Below are 24,769 nucleotides of genomic sequence, written 5' to 3'. Positions count from 1 at the left end.
GACAGAATATTTTAATCATTTTACACGCAATTAGTTTTGTGTACATCTTAAAACAATGACACACTGTAAAAATATGTGTCTAGTACAGTTTGTTATTCCACCTCCACCTAATTAACAAATGCAGACATCCCTTTGTCTCTGTTACCATTCAGATAAACCAACAGACAGATGGAGGGAGATGTGAGTTCTCTTCAGTCGCAGCCTGTTGCTTTTTTTAGTCCCTCTCTCCCTGTTGTTGACAGTTTGTTGGCTGCTCTGGTTGGATAGGGAATCTTATTACTTTCCCACATTTAAAAAAAATGTTTTCCACTGCAACCTGGTTGTGATGCGACTACATTGAATCCATCCTCTATTGATGGAAATCTCTTTGTATACTCATCGAAACAAAGTGTGAAGAATTCTGGAAATTCTTAGGTTCAGTAACCTTAAAGATATGTATATTTCATACCTAGAAACATTCACAGTATCTTTTATTGACTCATCAATTTATTTTTCCTCCACCAGTTAATTCCTGGCAATGTTAAGAAGGCAGTTTGTAGGCCTTGGCTTTTTAAACTAAATTCTGATATAACAGGTGGCTGAATAATGAAATATGAAACATCCAAATGATTAAATGAAAAATATAAAAAAGTGCCTCCTTAAGCTCAGGGACAAGACTACAGATAAATTGTGGTGGGTTGAGAAAACAATAAAAGAAAGTAGATTAAATCATGACAGATAAACATGTTGGTAACAGCAGAGTAACTTCATTCATTTAAAGTTTAAATGTGATGTGTGTGTGTGTGTGTGTGTGTGTGTGTGTGTGTGTGTGTGTGTGTGTGTGTGTGTGTGTGTGTGTGTGTGTGTGTGTGTGTGTGTGTGTGTGTGTGTGTGTGTGTGTGTGTGTGTGTGTGTGTGTGTGTGTGTGTGTGTGTGTGTGTGTGTGTGTGTGTGTGTGTGTGTGTGTGTGTGTGTGTGTGTGTGTGTGTGTGTGTGTGTGTGTGTGTGTGTGTACATGTGCGTGTGTGTACATGTGCGTGTGTGTACATGTGCGTGTGTGTGTCTGTACCAAGCCCCCTGGAACAGTGCTAAGCATTGGAAACTCGTTGCATTTTCAGATTTGAACCCATCAACCACTTCACAAGGCCCAAAAATAAAGACACCTTACTAGTCAGTTTTGGGTGAGATACTTTAATTTAAATGAATGGGACGCCTTCTTGGTGCTTGAAATGCATTAATGAAGTAATGGGTGTGGTCAGAGGTCATCATGAGATTCCTTCGGGAGTCGTTTCCAGTCATCACCGAACAGTCACTGTGAATATGTGTGAAACTAAACAACAGACATTGATTAGGAGCAGCCCTACTACACTGTGTGTCTGAGTCTTGGTGAAGAACATATCGTTTTCACGTATAAAATGTCCTATACAAACGCTCTCCACCCTTCTCCTCGCCACTTATGCTCTCCTCATGCTCTTCTCCTAACCTCGCTCCCATCCCTCATTCCTGGGTTGAAGTACGTGCACAACAAGCAGAATGAGTCTGTTTTAATTGACAGGTTCCTGTTGCACTGTGACCTGACTGTGCAATGGGTAATGCATGGAGGATCTACCTGGTTTGATTTCCAATGAGGAATGACAATTTAAGGAGCTAATGGCGTTTGTGTGTGTGTGTGTGTGTGTGTGTGTGTGTGTGTGTGTGTGTGTGTGTGTGTGTGTGTGTGTGTGTGTGTGTGTGTGTGTGTGTGTGTGTGTGTGTGTGTGTGTGTGTGTGTGTGTGTGTGTGTGTGTGTGTGTGTGTGTGTGTGTGTGTGTGTGTGTGTGTGTGTGTGTGTGTGTGTGTGTGTGTGTGTGTGTGTGTTCACATCCATATGCTCACCTGACATGCTTTAAATGAGCACTAGCAGATCCAAATGCCGATCAGATGACAGCATGCATGTCAGAGTGTTTATTGACTCATTTGGTTTTATGCTACAGCGAGCTTGAGTCATGAACAACATCACATACGGAAAACCCTTCACTTTATTTCTGTCTCCAAATCATGATCACTGGAAAACAAAACGCAGATAGCAGATTAGCTCTTGTTGAAGTGAGGTATTTGTCTGATGTCAAACAGCAACTGAATCACAGAATACTGACATTGATGTCTGTTTAAATAAGGGAATTAAAAAGATAAACACAATGACACTATTTAAAAGAGATGAGTGATATCAATTGGGATATCTGAGTGCCATTTCCCTTCATAGAACATTTGTGTTATGGCCCAAACTTCATGTAAAATGTAATCCTCAAAGTCCATCAACACATGATACTGGGTTTTGCCTTACAGTAAAGATTGAGCTAAAGCGGTGGATTTGCATAAACCAAAAGCATTAAAGATGCATGCGATTAAGACACAATGATATGCAGGAAAGAATCAGAGTTGTAGAAGCAGCGTGTCTCATTTAATTGAACATGTTGTTTTCTGTAATGGATTTTGTATTTTTTTGCAGTTTTGGGGATTTGCACTGTTGAAACAGGTGCTTCACCACTGATTGCAAAAGCATGGCAGAAGGGCCCCATTACAATAATAGGGAATATGTTTCTGACACATAATGAACAGCATATTGGTTTAAATAAAATCAAGGCTTATTGGGCTGTTTTTTGGGCTGTGTGCTGGCTGATGGAGCCGTTAGCTTGCTGCTGACAGAGACATGAGATATGTGAAATTGCACAAGCAAGAGGCTGGAAGTGTACTGCTGGGAGAGAGCAGAGCTTTAAAGGACAAAAATAGAGAGCTTGACTGTTGGGGGATTTTTAATGATACAAACTGAAAACTTTTTCACTTGGAATTATGTTTTTCAAACTAATTTATTTTATTCGTCACTAAGGAAACATTCAAAAACAAGTAGACAATAAAAGTGTGGGAAATGACTTGTCTTTTTATTTTTCCGGGGCTGTATGATCTTTTTCATAGCGAATGACCAGTTTTGTTTTTGAGACGGCCTCTGTTATGTTCACTCACACACAGTCAGTTTCGTTTCTATAGTCAAACAGAAGACTAATTCTCCCTCACAATATATAACGGACATGTTTGCCTCATCAAATCACATCTTTCTTTAGACCAAGTTGAGGCTATTCTAGTACATGTATTGTATGGCTGTCTCGACTACCTCTCTCGACTGTCAAAATGTTGCTCCCCATATTTGTGTAAAACTGTCTAGTGTTGGTGGCGGTGAAACCCACAGTGACATCAATGTGAGATGTGCTGTGAAAGCTCAGCGTACAATTGGACTGTAGCATTCATACTGTAGCATTTTGTGCCTCTATGCTGATTCTTGTTTTTGGTGATTGCAATGTTATGAATTCTTATTCTATCCTTCGGTTTTCTTTAGAAGAATGAGATGCACACAGACAAGTGTTTACCCATTGTTATGTAGGCTGGTGCATCAGTGTGTTTTTAAGATGGTGGGGGAATTATTGGTTGGATGTAAATGAGACTTCTTCCAGCGCTAGGATTGTGTTTCAAGTTGGGCCCCAAGCCTGTTTATCAGGTTTCAGGCTCGAAAATGACATTTCCAGAAAACAAATGACCATATCTTCCCTTCTAAAAGGGTTCAATTAATAATCTTTTTTCTCAAAGTAATGATAAACCTGTGAGTTGGATGTAGAGGAGTCAGAATCAATATATATATGTTTTTTATTTTAAAGAAAATTCAGATTGAACATGGTAAAAAACTGTAAATTATATTACACAGACACATTATCAACCTATGGATTAACCGATTCAGCCGCGTTTTTTCTCGTTTTAATGCCATTGAACACGTCTTTTGATCAAATTGACAGCTACGGTGAGACGATCTCCCTAAAAGCTCCGTAAAGGTACGTGTTGTGATGTCTGTCTTTGCTTCCACTGTCGCAAGTTCGGATCACTCAGTGATGATACTATATACCTAAATAATCTGTGGAACCTCAGCTTTAATCGGATATCTTGTATGTGCAGCTACGATAAGTAATAAGGGTACTTTTATCTTCCGTTCTGTGCCAAATTCCGTTAGCATTTTTCGCTAAGGGGTCATTTAGATGCTTCTTATGAGACTTGTGTTTTGTTTTGGTAAAAATGGTTTGTATCGTCAGTTAAATTAGATTATTTCCGTTAATCTGGTATAACACATTAATAGGTTCTTAAATATTAAGACGCCCTGAGACACAGTGTCGGGGGCTTAACAGGTTTTAATATAATATAATAGATCCAGATAGTGTTTTCGATTCATCGGAAGGATAATGTCAATGTTTTGTTTTAAATGTATTGATATACCCCAAATGGCCAATATCTAAATAAATGCAGGCAATAACACAAACCTCTTTATCACTGTCTTTACTCATAAGCATTTAAAGATGCTGAATCCCGTAGTTCCCTAAACAAAGAAATAGACAAACTGACAAAAAAACCTGTTCACATATTTATGTGATTTTCCAATGATGTGTTTTTCAAAAAGTAACTCAGTCTGTGTACCATTTTTTTTTTACAGAATCTATTCAGTGCAAGCTCTGACATCAGCTCACCCTGTATACAATTGCTGTATACCCTCATCAGCAGCCACTGGAGTTCTGTAAATATAAGATTTCCGGCTGGCGTTGGGTTCAGTTGGGTTACTCTTTATAGTGCGGTTCACTGGGAGGCACAACATTAAAAACCGATACGAGTCACTGTGGGGTTGCAGCCAGCCTCCGTCCAGTTTCGTTCAAATGAGCGAGGGGTCAAACTTACATCTTCCGCAGCAAAATACATTTTTAAAGATTAATAAGTCACCAAGGCAATCTGGCTTTCTTGCCATGGCTTCTTCTTAGCAAAGAAGTCGTTGAAGAAAATGGGAAACTGATGAAACCCCTGAAACTAGATGGGTTGATGCAAAATCATTTCTTTCATATTACAGATAACAACAAATGTTTTGTCAGCCAGTAAGGGTTGATGAGTTCACTTTGATAGTATGCGACTCATGTGTTCCTTTTATAAGAATTAACGCAGAGACGAGTATGTTTACTGTACGGCAAAACTGCAAGGTGTTTATCCCCAGAAACACATCCATATTCACAGTGACTAACACCGTCCACCTTATAGTTTTACACTGTTACATTTATGTATTTATGCAGCGCTGCAGGATTTACTCAACCTTCATGGTATACCAGTTGAATAAGAAATTAAGCTTGTGTTGTTAAATTCACATCGGAAATTAAAACAGCAGCTTTGTGCTGCCAACTGAGAAAATATCATTATTCTCTTTTCTGTCATTGTCAGTGTCATATGGGACTTAAATAAATGATATTCCATTAGGGAAGAAAAACAGCAAAGGCTTAACACCTAACTCCCAATATGTGACTGGAAATGACAGATACACACACCTTTCCTCTACCTTCTCCTCTGACATCCAGCTCCACCAGGAGCAGCCGTCAGCAGCGTCTCAGCGCCTCTCACTCTGCAGGACATGCCCTGTGATCCTTCATGGGACGGACAAAGCTCTTTGGAGCCAGGCTACTCCCTGAAGATTATAAAGACGTGGCCATACTTCAGCCTCCTCTCCTTAAGATACACAAAGAGCATATCAAAGCAGAAGACACTTGCTTCAGTGAAAGATATAATAAAATCGAAGTTGTATCTTTTTTCAGCTAACGTGATAACTACTGGAGGATGTTCATTTCTTATAATGAGCTGTTGAAATGTAATTGCTTTTTGCGCAGTTCTAAAGAAAAAGTTCAAAAAACTAATCCTAACTAACAAGTATGAAATCCTCAACAGTGGAGGAGGTATATAAATCTCTACTTTAGAAGGTACTACTTAGTTTATCCCGTAAGGCTTACATTAAATGCATATTGTTAACATGGCTCAGTGGTTTGAACTACTTCACTGCTTCAACTTCTTTGAAATACTGGCATTGCCTTTGACACTCTCCTTCTAACCAGTATTTTCCTACTAAAAACCTTCTCTACATACCCAAAACCAGACAACCAACACAAACATGAGCACATTCGCTGGCACATTTAGAAGCTACAGATACACACAAACAGCGATTGGGTGTAGAATGAAGTGCAACTGACCAAAAAACATTCAACCATAGAGGGCAGCGAGGCGTTGCTTTTCATTTTGGTTCACTTCAACCGGACAGGTCATGACATGTCTCTTTAGTCATGACTTCACCTGCTTGGACCCTAGGGGGAAATTGGCTATTGGACCTCAGTAACACTCCCATTACTCCCACCCCAAGTGTACAGCTTGTTATGCTAAAACACTCACCGGTACCAGATTTGCAGAGTGGAAATTAAACAGACATTCATTACTGTAAGCTGTTAAACACAAATTGATAAACACAAATTGATTTTGACACTTGTCAAGAGTAAAGCAAGACTGTTATTGTGTTGGTTGTTATTGTGTTGAGATGTTCCCAAAACAAAATGTATCCTGCTGCCCTGCCTTGGGGCAGTTGTCCTCTTTTCAACACACACGGAAACCATTTTTTCCCTGTTGGTGATCCATCTTTCCTCGTACTTCCAAGGAAACACAAAGAAGAGTCATTTATTTTTTTCTACGACTACTATACACATGAAACATTTATTCGCTCTGAACTTTGTGACTTAAACACACCAGACACTGGACGATGGCCCAGAGGCTGCTGCAGCACGAGCATGTCCGTATGGGATTGCTGTCAGGATGAGGCGGGGCCCTGCGACCCCTCTGCTCCGCCAGCTGCTTTGTGTCTCTCCTCACTTCCTCCTCTTACACCAACAAGCAGAGTGAGAGTTAATGCTCACATCTCACTGTGACATGTATTTGTTAATGTACAGTAGCTACATGGTTGATTGTATCTGTGTATGTTGCTCTGCACTCATTACTTTATAAAAACGATGTGCATTTGTCTGCATTAGTTGGTTCTATACACTAAAGCTTCAACCTTTGGTAACAGTGTCGTCTATGCATCTTGCCTGGTTTATGTTTCATCTGGCTGTACATTTTGCTGATGAAAATGAAGCCAAAAGATCGTTATCCTCGGAAGAAGCCTTTTTCCTCCAATGATGTGTTTAAATCAAAAGTTTCAGTTTTGAAGACATGTTAGAAGACATGTCAATACAACAAAGATAGACTAGAGCAGTTACGCGTATGAGAAAGGACCTCAGACGTTACAAAAGTAATAAAAAATACAACTTGTAGTGACTGAAGTTTGAATCAGGTTTCAGGTGTAGGCTGAGAGAGAAAACAGGAAGCCCGGCCAACATCACCATTTACCAAGTGCCAAAAGGCTTGAAAACTGTGACACTTGTATCATGCACTAATATATATAGCGTCAGAAAGGATACTTGATATACAGGAACATCTGCGGAGGCTTTAGATCTGATGAGGATTCCTGTTTGAGGGCCAGTAAAGCACCCATCAATGAGCACATCAGAGGCCGAAGGCGAGACTTCCCATATTCAGAGAGCTGAGAACAAAATGTCGTATTATGTTTCATTCACTTTAACACTCCTGTGAAATGTGACATGACTGCACACAGTCTAATTAACCAGGAAAGCATATGTGGTGTCTAATAGATTCAAAGGGAATGTGCTGCAGATGTTCAGCTGTTGTTGAACATTGGAGCTGGATTCATGCAAATGCCACTAAAAGCCTTCTGCTGCCTTGACGCAGATGTCTTAGCGCAGTGTGTGTGTGTTTGTGTCTGTAAGAGGACACACGCTCTCTCCATCACAAATTCATAAATTCACATTCGCCCTGTAGTCTTAAAGTTTGAGCAGCTTTGAATCTTAATGTGGGAGCTGGGTGTTTTAATTTTGCAAAACAGAATTCATGGTTTCCTTCCAACTAAATGCTGCAGCATGTAATTATAGGCTCCATCCGCCAACAGGTTATTATTGTGATTATCAGTGGAATCGGGTGCTTTGGAATTAGTTTGGAATGAAGACTACCTTGACATTTAAAAGAGATTATACATTTCTTATTACACTTAAATTATTAATTTGACTTCCTTTGGTTTCTCTAAAAGTTTGTTTATTTCTTAGAGAAAAGAGAGAGACATTTTATGGTGTGCTCTGTCTGTCTCTCTATATTAGCGAAGATACAAAAAAGAGCCATGGGTCATTTTAGACTGTCAATTTAAAAATATTTTTTGCTTATGTTGAACAATGAGAAGTCCCATCAGTTTCCCCCACCTTGTATTTCACTGATATTTTGATCTGCAGAAAAACTGAAAATGTGACCTGGGTGAGCGCCTGAGGCTTTGACAGCAATCCATAAAGGAGATACATTTATAATTGAATGTGGGCATGGGGGATAAAATGTTTCAAATTTATACACTGCTGTCACGTTGGGTAGGGTTGCCTAAGAGCCACATGAGTATTGCATATTTCATAGGTATAGCACAGGGACCCATCACTATAATAAGCCAGTGTGACACAAATCCACACCTCTGCTAGCAGAGAATAGGATGGCATGTAAAACAAAATCAACTCGATCAGCAGTACAGTGTGTCATGCTGAGTATAAACACTGCAGCATATCTGTATAACCTCAGAATGCATACTTTATTTCAGGAAAACTCTCCTTAGTTTTTTTATTATATGGCAACCTTCCACATGTTTTGACACTTATTTATATGCTTGCCAGGGGCTATAGGAAATGCAACAATTGGTTACCTTGCAGAGCAGCTGGATTCTCCCAATATTAGGAGATCACACTAAAATCCATCCCCCAAAGCTTTGAGAAACATGTTTGTGGTCAATCAACGTCCTAAGGTCGGCTAAAGTTCTGAGTGACGACCAACACAGAGAGGTGACCGTTTGTTGTTAATGTCAGAGGGCGTTCCTTGCTTTTCTCCCAACTGGCTTTTGCAAAAGTCTGATTTATAGCTCTTTAAATCTTATATAAGGTATTGTTTTATATAGCCTTCCCTTTTCCAAGCTGTTTCTCAGAAAGTTTTGTTCAACAAACAATCTGGCGCATTACCAATGTGTTGCAAACTGAAATATTTTAATAACTTTTGAATTGACTGCAATATAATTCTATGCAGATATTCATGGTCTCCAGAGGATAACGCCTATTGACTTTGGTGATCCTACATTTCCCTCCAGTGCCACTGTAGTGGGTAATGCTCCCAAAGAGAGTGCAGTGCTCTTGAATGCAGCTCAAGGCCTGACTCCTCCCCCAACCACTCCCCTAATTAGTGCTGTTTCTAAAGCGCACCTGCTGGCCTTTGTTCTCCCCTTTGGCCCTGTCTGTCATGGTCAGTGGTTCAGGTAGGCAGTCTATTTTTAATACATTGATTAATTGGTCTCCTCAGTCTGATATGCTATGCTTACTTGCTGCTTCCTTACAGTTTGTCCTGCACACCACTAGTTTGTCAAAACCTCATGCATGTGGTGAGTAGGGTCAGAACATTTCAATTGTTTGTATGTCACATGGTGAGTCATTTTTAACCCCAATTTTACCTTTTTGTAGGATCACCTGCTGCCGTTTTTGCCTATAACTTTTGTTTATAATCTCCTCATCTGTGTTTAGCTTTTAGCTTATGCTCTGCGGTTTTGCTTGGTTCAGTTTTCGCGTATCCTTTTTTGTTTTGCTATTTATTTTGTATATTTTTACATGATTATTTAAACCAACTTGGATCTTTGTTTAACTTTTTTTTTTGTTGACTCCTTTGATTTGAGAGGAGCTGAGAGTCAGTCAGGCTAGTCGCCATCAATGTTCACTGTGGTGAAGAGCACTGTGGCGCATGGCATGAGTGAGTTAACTGTTTGCTGTGACTGCACGTGGTGAGCAAATGGTAACTCCCTAGTTTCACTTAAAGTAGCCTGCCACCCGATGTACTGGCCTCAGACCACCTTTTTAAAATTTGATTTTAAAGACAGATTTTTAACAGATTCTTAAAATTGGATAATTTTGACATTGTTTTTGCTTGTCGTTTCCTAACTTACAATTTTATCTTGATGCAATACTTTTCTAAGTTTCCTAATTTCTGATTAAATATGACTGTCCCTCAGTAAACAAACCTGTGTCTTGATTAATTGTTAAATGAAGGTTACATTAAGGGTTTTGGAAAAAAGGTAAAGCCTTGCTGTTTGCTGGGGTGAAAGCCCCGAGGTGGCGTCGTCAGTCCTCTAGCATCTAAAATACTATTTAAACACGACACACAACATTAAGCCTTTTGTCTTTTTGCTAAAATATGTTTTGCAAACTACTAGATATAAACAAAAGGAATGTTAAAGCTTGAGGACAAAGTTTAAGAAGAGAAAGGAGAATAAGGCATCAGAATCATACTGTATTTATAAAGGTCAGTCTGTTTGACCTCAACAACAAACCTTCAAACACAGATTCAGCTTTGTTTACTAATTAAGATCGCTCGGACTAATGAGAGCTCATCAACTAAAGGTCACATTTGATACATGACACCCTTAACTCCACTTGTGAGACTTTTATAAAAGGGTATGACGTACATTGGCTCTGTACTCCTGAGCCTCTTTGAAGTCTGACAATTCATGGTTGGATGTTTTATAACAGAAACATAATGTATGCCACCAACTGGGACACTTACACTTTCAAAGACTTTGAGATAGAATCACTCTGAAACTTCCGATTCATTCTCTGTGTATAGAGGGGGCTAAAACTGCATTTCAGTATTCAAATTTGTATAATGACATCAAAGATGAACCAGAATCTCAAACCTTAATTATTCCATAATGACCTTATCTTACCTGGAAATCAATAAGTGGCCTTTTGAGGCTACAGCAATGCTTGCGTCTCTGTGAAGCTGTACTAATGCACAGTAGTGGTTTGAGCTCAATTCTAACTTGTATATGTCCATACTGTGATCAGCCCTTTCCATATTCCCTTATGTGCATGCCTGTGTGTTATATAGCTTTGCTAAAATGATATATGGCTTCAACCTGAGGCTATGTTTACAGGTAGTTTGTCTTAACTGAGAAGGATTGTTTGCGTTTCCCTGTGAGGCAACTTCAACGCCAAAGTTAGATCTCTAAGCTTCATAACAAAAACAACTCGAACTCAAAAAACAGAAGCAAGAACACATTTTCACACCCAGTTCATTACTCCTACATCTGTGAGTCATGTGACTATGCTTTAAGTTTATCTAATTTTTACACAAAGCAACGTATGTGGCACACTCCCAGTCCCTGAATATAACAAAGGGGGACTAAAACTTGCACCAATCAAAGACACAGGGAGTTGACATGACTTACTAATGTAGTGCTATACAAGCACATGTGACACATGGACACACACATTCACACCATGCATAACCACATGTTCAGGGACACACATGATGAAACAAGAGCATAAGTTTCCCTGTTTGATTTATTAATATAGTCATTATTGTTGAGTGTGCAGCTATGTGTGTGTAATGCAGAGATTGTGGAGCATGGGTGGTTAATAGACTCCCACTCACTCTTATAATAATAATCTTTCACACCCCATGAGCTTAATTGGCCCACGGGTTGTTCATAACCTGTGCCTTCTGATGCTTATTAGCTATTTAACAGTATATCAAATATATGTATCTCAAATAGGTCTCCTCTGCTTATTACCAACTCAATCTTCAGCCACTCACCTTTTTGTCGGGTGCTGGACGTCCTTTACTACACATTCGGTTTTTTTCTGATATCAGATCGACACTATGACATAGGATTTGAAATGTTCTGTGTAGACTGTTTTACAGCCACCTGACATAAACGTTTTTAATATCATAGCAGATAAAACATTGTGAGATTGAATGAAATGAAAACTAAATGTTTAAACAAAAAACACCACTCAGGCAGAACATTGAACTTGTAACAGGTTAGGATTGGAACCAAACGCAGGCCCGTCAGTTAAAATGACACTTAATTCAAAGGTTAGGCTTACAGCCTGTGACGTGTCTGCGAATGCAGGCCAACAGAAGCATGAACAGGCAGAAAAAACTCACTTTTATTTGGCACATGCAAACATATATGATTCAAGAGAAATGTTATTCTGTAAAATATAACAATTTATTCATTAAAAACTGAGTGGCGTTCTTAGACATATCCTAATGGCCTAAGGGGGAAATCTCCTTCTGAACCTCCTGAGTGGCATTGTGTACCCTGCACCTTTTTCTCAACGTGAAGAAAAGGCTGGTACCAGGGTTGTTTGTATCAACGATGATTCTCCTAGCATTATTGTTCCTCTTTCAGGTAATTCTGACAACTAAGTAAATACTATCCAGTGTGTATATTTTTTTCCCATTTATCTTCACTGCTTTTATAATTGTATCAGTTCTAACTATCAATAGACAAGATATCAATGTACCATTCTGTATCTGAAAAAACTTGCGCTGCTTTAAAAAAAAAGCCTTCTTTCAATGATGACGCTTTAACCGACAGGTGAGTGAAATACAGGCTTTTCTCCCAACACACATTGCCACCTGTCATAGTAGGATATGCACAGCTGTTTCCATATATTTTATTATTAACACTTTTGTTTTTCCTACTTTCCTGAGTCAAAATACCTTCTGTGCTAAAAGCCCTACTCTCCCTCTGTCATGGTTTACTGGGGCATCAGAATAGAACAGAGCCAACGCTAAACTAATTGGTTTCACCTGTCAGACCCCAAAGAACAACAGACCATCAAATGCTTGAAAAGGCTGACGAGCTAATGAGGCTCAGCTGTGCAGACAGGTGATCACCAGGAGCGGGAAAACTTGATGAGGACATCTAGTGGACAGGTGAAGCATAGCCATCGACTGACAGTGAGTAGAAAGAAAACACCTGTCTGGTAGAAGAAATATTAAGATACATCATTTATGTAAAAGTACCAATACTGCAATATTAAAATACAACGAGAAGTAAGGTGTGGAAATCATCACTTATATCCTGTGTCTCAATGTGGGCCTGGACCCTTTTCATTCCTTGAGGCAACTCTCACTCAAGGTATGTCCCATTTTAAAATGAGAGCTTTCCTTTTTACTTCATTTGGAGGACACATGGATAAAGTGGTCAGTATCTTGTATCCTAGTGTGTCAACAAATGCAGTTAGGAAAACCATTTTTTTTACCCAAAATATATTTGCGAATATGGACAGCAGAACTATTTTTAGAAGACTGTAACCTTCAAAAGTAATTTAAGAAAAAAACACTCAACAAAAGCAGCATTATTCACGGATAACGTTGAATAATTTGATTGAAAGATCAAAGTCAAGCCAAGCACAACTTTATAACACCAAGCCGATCAAATGAAAACGGTTGAGGTGTGAACATTGTACTTGAGGGCAGTACTTACTATATGATGTGGCCCAATTTGGTCCTGGACCCTCTCCATTTCCCATTTTAGACCAGCAATACCCCTATAAGGCCTTTCCATTTAAAAAAATAAATCAAAAAATAAAAGTGGTTAATATATTTTGAACATTTCAAAAATGTACTTCTTACTACCCCCAACATAAATTATAAAGAGAGGCTAACAATGCTATGCTTTTCATTTTCCTTCATGTGACAACCAGCAGTTACATTTGTATTGTGGTAGTGGACAAATATGAGCATTTCACTTGCCTTTACACCAGCTCTTTTATATACATCTTGAAATGTGGATGTTTAAATTATACCATAATTACTCTTCTTATAATTATGGCTGTGACAGAATGGACATGGCTGCCGTTGTTGAAAGGCTGATGAATGGGATGTGATGAATGGGTTGAGGTATTGAAGTATTGAAAGCAGAACGTTTTTTTTAGCATTTAACCTTCAAATGGCATTATTCAAAGGTGATGTGGATGAATCAATTTTGATTGAAAAATAAAGCCAAGCAGAACATTATCATAATACCAAGCTCATCATATAAAAACAGGCGAGGTGTGACTTGGTGAGATGGGTGGGTTTTCTTGAATTTTTCCTTTTGTATTCATGCAGCACTTGGGAAAAGGGGCATAATAAATAAATGGTATAAAGTACCGAGCCAAATAGTTTATTTCTCCACCAGCTTCCTGCATTTCTTTTGAATCGTGAAGACTGATGCGCTGTCAGACCAACCTCCAAAGGGGATAACCACAAAACTACTTAGTCACCCAGTCTTTCTCTAGCAACCCCTAAAGCAGTGACCATCAACTGGCGGCCCACGGGCCACATCCGGCCCGCCAGACATTCTGATTCGGCCAGCATGGATGTTGTGACTGTGGCATTGGCGGAGTGGTTAGTGCATTCACCCCCCACTCATGTCACTTCGAGACATACGGGTTTGAGCCCCACGCTCGTCTAAAAACGTTGTGTCTTTTTGCAACAGCGTCTGTTTCATTGCAGATACTGTAAGGCGAACAGGTGTAGTCTTATTGAACGATGGCATGATGAATGCGTATTTATCCGTCCATTCCTCATTAAAACTGCAGCTTTCACGCCTGGCAAACAATTTTCTTAAATCCTGCAACCGTTTCGCACCAATCAGGTCACGGTATTAATAAAAAAGTTGATTCCTTTCCCTGCCAATCAGGACTGCTTTCAGTTTTATTACCCCGGATACAGGCTTATAAAAAAAAAGATTATTTTTCAATAAAGTGAACATATTAATCAATTATATAGATTTATATATAAATATATATATATATAAAAATCACTGGCCCCCGAAAGTGTCTCTTGGATTAATTGTGGCCCTTGGACAAATGTAGTTGGTGACCTCTGCCCAAAAGAAACCTTCTCTAAATACCACCTTTCATTTCCTTAAGTCAAATATGTATCTGCTGTTGATCTTGAAATTCCCCATGAACCTTAAAAACCTGTAAATAAAATCAACTAAATGTTTACCTCTTGAATTGAAGCAGTTATTTCAGCTGAATTCCAGCACATTCTGGTCCTCCCTCAAATAAATATGTAGTCTGGGTCCGTTTACATTTCTTTTACATCCAATATTTTGTTATTTTGATTGAGTTTCTTTTTTGATGAACGTTAGACTCAACGAGTGCTCACACTTGAAACATCAGTATATTATGTGAAATATTGTCCTTAATCAAGTGGTGAAGCTTGGTGGCATACTATAACAGGATCAAATGAAGTAAAACGTGCAGAAAATGATTAACTGTCCACACAAAAAAAATCATCATTTAAAAAGGATAGCTGAACAAATGGATGAGCAAAGAGGGTGGGGGCGAAGAAAGGGGTCAAAGGTTATGAAAATAAATATTCCTAATGTTTTGAAAAGTTCGGGTTATTCCTTCTGCACGACATCAGTACATTTCCTTTGGGTGTCATCAGCTAATGTTTCACTACTCCTGTAATTCCCCCCTGGCTTTCCTTTGATGCCGCAGAGGGATTGTAATCTCCATTACATATGAGGGGCCACTATCTCGCACAGCTGTTCTCTCCTCAGCAATCGCTTTCAATCTGCCTCCTCCTTTGATTTATAACTTCCTGTTGTCCTTGGGGTTGCTACATTTCACTACACTTTCTGTGTAGCAACAATTTGAAACTCCAGCTCATTTGGGGCTTGGGAGCGCTGACCGCAAGGTCTGGCTTTAGGGTCCAAAATAGTTTGGAGTCAGGGGGTGAGATAAAACGGTTGTTGGGATGGAAAACGAAATGACTTTTCTTGCTGAGCTTGTCTGGTTGTGCAGGTTTGAGGCCTGTGAGAACCGACCATTTTAGGATGATGTGTGCGCGTGACCCGAAGTGGGTCCCCTCCCTCAGGGGCCAAATGTCCCATTAGCTGTCGTGGATGGCGGGTGGGGGCAACAATCGAGTCATTGTTCCACAATCTTGCATTTGGATTAGCGCAGTTAAAATAGCAAATAACCTGCGTATCAGACAAGGCTGTCTACACATGATGATAAATAAGAGTATGAAGCTGATACATAACAGCCAAATCTCCGCTGGGTGATTGTGTTGTGGAGTGAGCGCATCACTCCTCATTAGGCTGCATTCATCTCAGGGTCACTGAGGCTGAACCCCCCCCAACCCTTCCCACATCTTCCTCCACTTCCTGTCCCAACAGCTGGTCCTCCCACATCCTCTAGAAATGTATCATTTCAGTCTATTTCAAATGTATATAGAGAATTTGTACCAGATATAAAAAATGTCTTTACAGTCAATCTGCACAATCAACATTTCAATTAGCAAGAGACCTTCAATTCAAAAACAGGAAGCCCGTGAATACAGAAGCACAAAAGTGCAGCGGGAATAATAAAAACATTTATAACTGAATTTGATTGATTCCCAAAAAGCTACTTTGTTTTACGCTTTAATTAAAGGTGGGGTAGGTAATTTTGAAGAAACCAGAGTGTGCTAGAAATTGAAAATACACAGCCGGAAAAAATCTGCCACTTCCTTACAGAGCCCCTCCTCCAACACACACGAACGCACACATGACCAATTAGGGCACGAGATAAGTTTGTGCACAGATGGAAGGCTGACAGGCAGGTAGGCCATCCAGTTATTTTAGCCAGGCCAGCTAAAATGATTGGTCGTGCTTTTTACAGCGCTACGGCTTCCACAGATTTTTTGTCAAAGCACTTAAGATATTCATTGCTATCGGGATGTTAAGAGCATTCCATGGAATATAACAAAAAGTGTTTCTCGAGCCGGTTTCTCAAACTTACCTAACCCACCTTTAATTAGTGATTATGTGTTCCTTTGTGTATCCTCTTAATAATTATCCTGAAAGAGTGGTAACTTGTAATTATATTCATTTGTTGGCTTCTTCGGGGAGTCACACCAGCTGTAAACGCATAAATCACATAGTATACATTTGTTATTTGGAAAGTTGTTTATTTATTGATGTACTGTATTTAAATTCATAGCAAAATTACCATCTATTTGCAATTCTGTTTTTGTCACCTGGGGATTATTGATCTATGTTTTGGTCTCCACCGACTCCTGAGGGAAGTATGTGGTTAGCAGCTAGATGCTCCACTCTGTTCACCAGCTGGTCACTGACTAAGTGTGCATGTGTGTTGTTTGGCACACGGTGGGTTTATTTGAGCTTTTTAGCAGGAAAGAGTTCAAAATGTATCCCACCAACCAAAGAAATCTAAAATGCTAACTTACTAGCCTACTCTTGGGGACATGAGTAAAAGCATGTTATATTCTTTTTACTGTAGCTTTGGAAAACACATGTTATCTTAAGATTTCATCCGTGCCAAGCTGATTGCAACAGTCGGAACATGTGCACACTTTTTGGAAAGGATTTATACATTTGACAAGGGAAAACCCTTGCATCGAATGTTTTGCTCTTGTCAAGGCTCAGTTGCTCCATTTTACAATCTGTAGCCCTTTACTTGTTGCAGTTGTGCATTTTAAACAAACATACTAAGCTTTAGTTAGTCCAGTGTTACTTGAGATGGTCTTAGTTCATTCCTGCTTCAACATTTAATAAAGAAAGACTTTTTTTTAGACGCGCAGGAGAGTTGATAAGTCAAGTTTGCAGTGTTGTAAAACAATAAGTCGACTTTCTGCATCAAGTGCAGGTTGAAAGTGTTGTTACTTATAATAACCAGCTCATTGCAGATGCTATTCACTGTACATTATTGGGCTACATACAATATTTATGACAAGAACAATTAAGTCAGCATAATTAAAACACCCCCTGCTGTGAAGTGCCAGTGTCCCACCAATGGGTGCACTCAGCTGCTTGGAGGCCCAAGGCAAAGATAAGCTCTTGAAAAGCACCCACCCTTCCAACTCATTGAAACTGGGTCAGAGCAGAGTATGCATTATGGGCTGCTGTTGTGAAGAACACTACAGCTAGAAAAGTACACACACTGATTGGATCATGATGGAATTACCTATTATGTTGATTCAGAATTTACATTTCTGCCTTGTCTCCCTTGGCTCCTGACATTAGTTAAAGTGCACCTATCATGCTATTTTTAGGCAATAGCATAGGTCTCAGATATATAAAAAACATGTCTATGAAGTGTTTTGCTCAAAATACCAAACAGATCACCCATTCTAGCCATGCCTCATATCCCTCTATTTCACTTCCTGTTTCAAAAGTGCTGATTTTGGGTATAAAGCTAGATAAAAAACAGATAAAAAATAAAAAAAGGAGGGGGCTGAGCTCATGCGGGACCCGGCAGCTACTGTTTAAACTAAATACTGCCGTGATCAAACGCCATATCATTGATTATCAAGGATTATTTCTGAAACGGCATGGAGCTCAAAGGCTTTCTCTCTTGCCGGTTATACCACAAGGTGAGTTCCTTTTTATTTCCTGCTTCTTCACACACATGCTCTCTCCAGTACAGGTTAGCTCTGAGTGTTAGCGATGCTAATGTAAACACCGACCATATTACGTCCAAAACAGTAGGGCATTGTTTCTGATAGCAACTTTCTGATAGTGCCGTGGGTCCACATTTCCGATATTACGCCGTATCGGACGCAAATCTGGATCAGCTCTGTTGTACCGACGTTTTTAGAGATTTGGGTACGGAGAAAAAGAGAGAGGGTTTTATTTTCTGACGCTGCGTGAGTTCCCTGACACACCGGGGACACATATTTATGTATAAAATACATCACAAAGTGCATTTTGCATGATAGGTCCCCTTTAAATGGTTCTTACAGAGGTGATTGTAAATATATGATTTCGTATTTTTACATGGCCCTGTTGGATATTGGATTCAGATGCTTTTTTACTTACTTAGAGGAAGCAATTAACCCATTTTTTAAATTGGTGTTTCTTTATCAAAATATGAATTTATAGTAGCCTTGTAAGAAATGTGATAATGTACATCAAGTGGGTCATCAATGTGAAATGAACCTCTTCGGTAGATGTAAGATCCCTTCCCTGTCCGTGCTTATTTGGAATTAATGACCCATTCACTTTACATTTTCCTTTACATATTGTATTTTTAGTTCCGCTTTTGTGCAGTTGAGACCTACCTTCACCTTATAGTAAGCCCAGTCCATTTACTGTTTTTAGGTATTGGATGTTGTGTATGTCAGGTCAAAGGTGAGCCTTTAATGGTGTTACTTCTATGCCATAAAGTGGATAAATGGACAAATATGTCAGAGCAGGAGATGTATGTCTGTGTTTTTACACATGATGTCAGGAATAGATAACAATAGGGGAATAGAGATGCATTATTGTCCAGCAGGGCATCATCCCATTAACCTGCCTCTGTAGAGAAACATGGGAAGCACTGGAGCGTACCAAGAGCAGTCCCTTCAACCAGAGATTGTGAGAGGAATACAGTACACAATTCTTCACTTGAAAATTCACCACAAAGGTTTAGTTTGGATTTAAATATTGCCTGCAAATGCCTGCTAGAAATGAAAGGATTTTTATTATCACACAAACTGCTGAGAAAGCACATTGACTTTACGGAATAGAGTGTGTGGGGATGAATACAATATATTCACTGATTTTTAAAGACAGACAACAGCAATACAATGATTTGGAAAAACAGAAGCCTTAATGTCTACAATACACACGTTTTTATGAATGGCACCATCTGTTTTCTGTCGTCCTTTCATCACACTCAATTCTGTATGTAGTGGAAACATTGTGAATATTTTGAAGCTGCAAAGACTTGAATATAAAGTAGAATGAGATTGGATGGAAATATATTTGCACACTTTTTTTTTTTCTAAAATAAATATACAATGCTCATTCAGGAATGAACAAATTCTGATAAACAAATAGACACAGCCACATCTCCCTTTGAACAACTACACTTTCCTGAATATTTGTGTGCCTAATGCAGGAATTCAAGCAAAACAACATGAGGAGGAAGGTCTATGGATTAGGTGTCCATGGTTACACTAAGTAAATAGGTTTTCCAACGCACCACAAATAATCAACTACTACACAAAGTTGTTTCTTCAGTTTCAGTTTGTTTGAACGATGTTGAGCCAATAAGCCTTTAATAAAAATTGTTTTAACCAAACCAAGAGATTTCAGTTCGGTAAGCTTTTTTTAGCTACTTCAAAATACAAAGGCTGTCAAAGTTATTTGTCTTAATTTCGAGGATTTGTGCATGCAGAGATAAAAACACACAGCTCTCTAATTTCCTTTGACACCTCAAGTGTGATTGTGTTTAACGGGGCTGTATATATTTCTTAGAACGACCTGGAGGGAGTGAGCTCAATCCCACCCTCTGGACGTGGCGCCAGCTGATTTACACTAATGACAAACTTGCTCTTCTTCTCAAGATACGCGGCTTCCTGGAATTGACGCCACTTTTGGCCTTGCTCGCCTTCAACCCTTATCTTGTTAGAGACGATTGACAAAAGCAATTACCTGCAGATGCAGCATTGTGCCTGACAAACAAGGTAACGTAGCAGAGGACAACAGCTCTAGGCATCCTTCAGCATCTCTCATCCTCAGATGCTGCTCTGATGTTGAAACATTTTAAGCATCTTTCCTTTGGGGAAATGTGACTGCAAATAGCATTGCCTTCAGTGCTGACACTCAACAGCCCTGGCAGTCTGCACTGACCATCCACTCCTACCCTCCTTTAAAAAACTGCCCAAAATAAAACTTTCCCTTCATCTTTCTCTTCGCTCTCTTTAAGCCTTTGGATTGACGCCCCCTTTGAGAGGGGGCGTCACAGCTCTGCTTTCTCTTCCTGAACTATAGTCTCACACTTTGTTTTCAGTCTAGAATGAATAAAGAGTTCGGTATACTAAGGCCTCCAAATAAACAGACTACAAACAACACTCATTTTTATCTTGAATACAAATACAATAACAAGAGCAAGAGCATTTGTCTTGAATAGTGGGGGGTTGTGAGAGATCTCTACTGTATTTGAGAACAACCATTATATAACAAGATATGCTGTTTTTACGTGTTAGTACTCTCAATTTGGTCGGAAAAATGCAACTAAGCTGAATTGTGTCACGAGAAATTCCTTCGAGAGATTAAACCCAACTGAAAGCAACATAAAGACAACATTGTGTTTCATTTTGCTGCAACAGAGCAGATGATTGGAAAGCTAATTGAATTAGGAAGTGAGATTTAACAAGGGAGTTGGACTTCTTGTCAGATGGTAATCGGGAAGAAAATGACATAGTGCTCATGTAAATATTTCCTCCTCAGAGAATGCAACAGGCTTTAAGAGTAATGACAGTGCTGTCTAGAGAAATGACATTATTTAACATATTCACAACAGTTTCAAATTACATATATTCCAATTAACACCACTTCCATACCAGTAATTGTTCAAGATGAAAATACAATGCTTTTTTCACCACTTCCTGTTAGTGTGTCTCGACCCAGACATTTCATTTGTTTAGAGAGTTTATGAGTCCCTTTGAGATAACATTTCCTTCCTCTAACCTCTCCCAGACTGTCTGATAATCTTCATGAATAAAATAGTGCGGAACGTCAAGTGGAATAGGAAATATACCAACACCTTCACTCTTTTTGCCTTTAGTGATATTTTAACAACACCCTCATGAATATGTGCATACTTCACAGAAACAAATTCATTAACCTTCTTAAAAATTCCTTTTAAGCACAACACCCTTCAAACAGGGTGATTATCTTTGGCAGGCGCCAGTAAGCCGTAAGATGCTATGAAGACATTCCTAAGAGGATATAAATAGTGTATCTATCCGCAGCACCCCCCTGCAGACAATAGTCTGATGTGGAGCTGGCCAGCCTTCTTTTCACTACTTTTTTTCCAGAAGAAAATACAGGAACTTCTCATGCATGTTTCATACCCAAAAAAAAGACATTACATATACAGTTTTGGTCCCAGATGTATCATGAAGCAACCAAGCCTGTGAGGTAAACAGTAATGTGCAGCAACCAAAACATTCCCTGTTCATGTATGTCATAGCTTTCTTAATAATGAAGATGACTTTAATACAGCTTTATAAAGCAAAGGATTAAAGACGCGTGTGGATATTAAGCTCTCGTATTCAACCAAGGAGATTTGATGTTTGATGGAAGCGGGACTGTTTTTCTTTATTTGTTGTGTGACAATATCTGTCCTCTGGCATGTTCAGGAGTATGACAAATTAAATCTACTGAAATGTGTTTTTTTTAGCATGCAGTAACATGAATGAAACCAAAATCAGGCTGTGTAGCAGAATGGGATCTTGCATGGCCTTAATCTTGTTGAGGTACTGTGAGGTGTTGAAATTAAACACAGATTTATTGAGTTTTTGCACGCACAGGCCCCAGCTTGGACATTGTGTTCTGGTGTAATGGTGCAGTGGGAGTTTAAGATTATACTCTTATGTAAGCTTGGGGGTTCACTGATAAGAAATGGCCTCGCTGTAGCTTAAACAGCAGCAAGTTTAAATACATTAAATAAACAATCATTTGAACCATAGGATTTTATTCTTTATTTTTTCCCATGACGCACAGGCATGCTGCTAGCCTGCTTATCCTCATGCTCATATCTTATATGATGGAGAGTAATCTTCTTTTTATCTTTACACAAAACACCCACTGTGCACCAGCCTCCAGCTCTAGAATCACGCATTTTAAACTTCATTCATGACTTGAATTTCACCCTGAAGTAGCTTTTTCCCCCGGCTTGCTGCAGTACGAAATATTGATCCATTATAGAGGAACTTCTTGTTCAAAGGTGCGTGTTGCAGGACTTATTATACAATGACCTATTATTACAACTGTGTCATATGCATCTAATGATTGATTAACTGACCATGTTTGATGCATGCTTGCATCGAATTTTAAACCTTGATGAACTGAACATATGTACCTTTTTGTTTTGCAACTTCACATTTTATTCAGACGAGTTAGCCTATATATTAAAATGAATGTGGGGAGGGAACACAGTCAGTAGAAGAAGAATGAGTTCTTATATATAACCCCTTTTGCCCATTGAGTGAAACTGGCAACATTTTGCCCACAGGATTCCTTTGCTTAAGTGCGTTTTGAAGTTCTGCATACGATTTTCTTGAAGGATTTCCTGAAATCCCTGTTGAAAATAGTGTATATTATAGGGTTCACAGAACTGTTGCAGTAGCCAATCCAAAAAAAAAGGTTGAAAAGTGCACCAGGGATGTAGCAGCTCTCTCTGCAGATAGCATGCAGGCTGTAGGTAAAGAAGAAGGGGAACCAGCAAAGCACAACACCCCCATCACAACAGCAAGCACGAAGGTGAACCGTTTTTCCCTCATCTGGGCCATCTTGGTCTTGTTGGCCGCGGCCAGCTGTTGTCGCGGCAGCTGGGTGCTTCTGCTCTGGGGGGAGCTTGCAGCGCCCGGGCTGAAGCCCAGGAGAGACGGCAGTTCTGAGGCGGGCAGCAGTCTGACCCCTCCACCTTTCTCCGCTTGTTGAAGCGATGATTGCGGGGTTTTAGAATCCGACGGACAGCAGCTCTCCTCCAGGTCTATGTCATCCAGCTCCCCCTGCCTCCTCTGTTGACTCCCGGAGCTCTGGCTGCTCGGGCTCTCCGTCTCAAACCGGTCATTCCTGACGAAACATGTCTCGGACTGTGAGGGCTGCCTCTCCAGACCGTTTTTGGCCACGAATACGGTGGAGGAGCGCTGTTTGGCAACCTTATAGATCTTACAGTAAACTAGAATCATTATGAGACCCGGAGCGAAGAAGGACACCAGGCACGAGGAGAGGATGTACCAGGTCTCGTCGTTCAGCAGACACTCCCGTTCATCATGTTTGGTCATGAGGAGAGGAGGGAAGGAGATGACAGAAGATATTACCCACACTATAGCGATCATTGACTTGATGCGCTTAGGTGTCCGCTTCAGGTTGTAGCTGACCGCCTTTGTCACTGACCAGTAACGGTCCAGGCTGATCGCGCACATGTGCACGATGGATGAGGTGCAGAATAAAACGTCCAGAGCCAGGTAAAAAGCGCACCAAGTACTCCCAAAGTACCAGTAGCCCATGACCTCATTGACGAGGGAGAAAGGGATGACCAGTGTGGCCACCAGGATGTCCGCTGATGCCAAGGAGACCAAGAAAAGGTTCTGGGGCGCACGGAGAGCACGACTGGTCAGCACCGCTACAATCACCAACACGTTACCAACAATGGTCACCGAAATAATGATGATAACCACAAAAATGATGAGCGCAGTGGCTGCCCCGGTGTGTGGCAAGCCAAGCGGTGCTTCCGTGGTGTTCTCATCCTTGGATACGTTCCCCATCAACACATCTAACTGATTTAAATCCATTCTAGCGCCAATTTTTGCTTTCGGATCATGTTCGATGTTTGCCACCGTTTTCCATTCCAAAACAGCTATGACTGGCTGTGCTGAACTGCCTTTCACTAATGCATGGTGATATGTTGTGCGTAACGCTCCTGGTCAGTACGAACCGAGTGTAGCCCACATAAGACGCAGTACCTGCACACATGCATCTCCTCAAACAGCAACCCCATAACATAGGTTATTCGATTTCTCCTGATGAGCACACAGGGTCCCGACAATATCACAGAGTTTTGTATCCAACTCTCCACGAGCAGAGTCGTTCCTTTTCCGTCACATCGTGGTGCGTAATGCTGCTTTATTTGCGGTTCGTTAAACAGCTTCGCTTTGGAGACACAGTGCTGCTGCTATGAATGCCCACACAGAAGTGAGCTGACATCATTCCAACTTCAACCCATCTCTTAACTTAAAGGAAGGGGAGAGAGAGAGAGAGAGAGAGAGAGAGAGAGAGAGAGAGAATGAGGAGGGGATAGAAGAGAGAGGAGAGAGAGAGAGAGAGAGAAAGAGAGAGAGAGAGAGAGAGAGAGATGAGAGAGTGAGAGAGAGAGAGAGAGAGAGAGAGAGAGAGAGAATGAGAGAGAGAGAGAGGAGAGAGAAGGAGAGAGGAGAGAGAGAAGAGGAGGGAGAGAATGAGGAGAAGGAAGAGAGGAGGGTAGAGAAGGGGGGGTAGAGAGAGAGA

General features: G+C 40.1%; 1 protein-coding gene across 1 annotated transcript; it reads right to left on the bottom strand.

The window, feature by feature from the left end:
* Positions 1-19,210: 19,210 nt before the first annotated feature.
* Positions 19,211-24,457, bottom strand: adra2db (adrenergic, alpha-2D-, receptor b). The gene is given in 5 exon segments (XM_079670717.1): positions 19,211-22,992; positions 22,995-23,082; positions 23,084-23,111; positions 23,113-23,219; positions 23,221-24,457. Coding segments are annotated over 5 exon segments (1,269 nt in total). The 5' UTR covers positions 24,058-24,457; the 3' UTR covers positions 19,211-22,783.
* Between the last annotated feature and the right edge of the window lie 312 nt (positions 24,458-24,769).

Source organism: Notothenia rossii (assembly GCF_949606895.1).
Source record: "Notothenia rossii genome assembly, chromosome: 3".
Lineage (NCBI taxonomy): Eukaryota > Metazoa > Chordata > Actinopteri > Perciformes > Nototheniidae > Notothenia > Notothenia rossii.
Note: the sequence above shows the minus strand (reverse complement) of the source record. Positions and strands in the feature narration are given on the sequence as shown.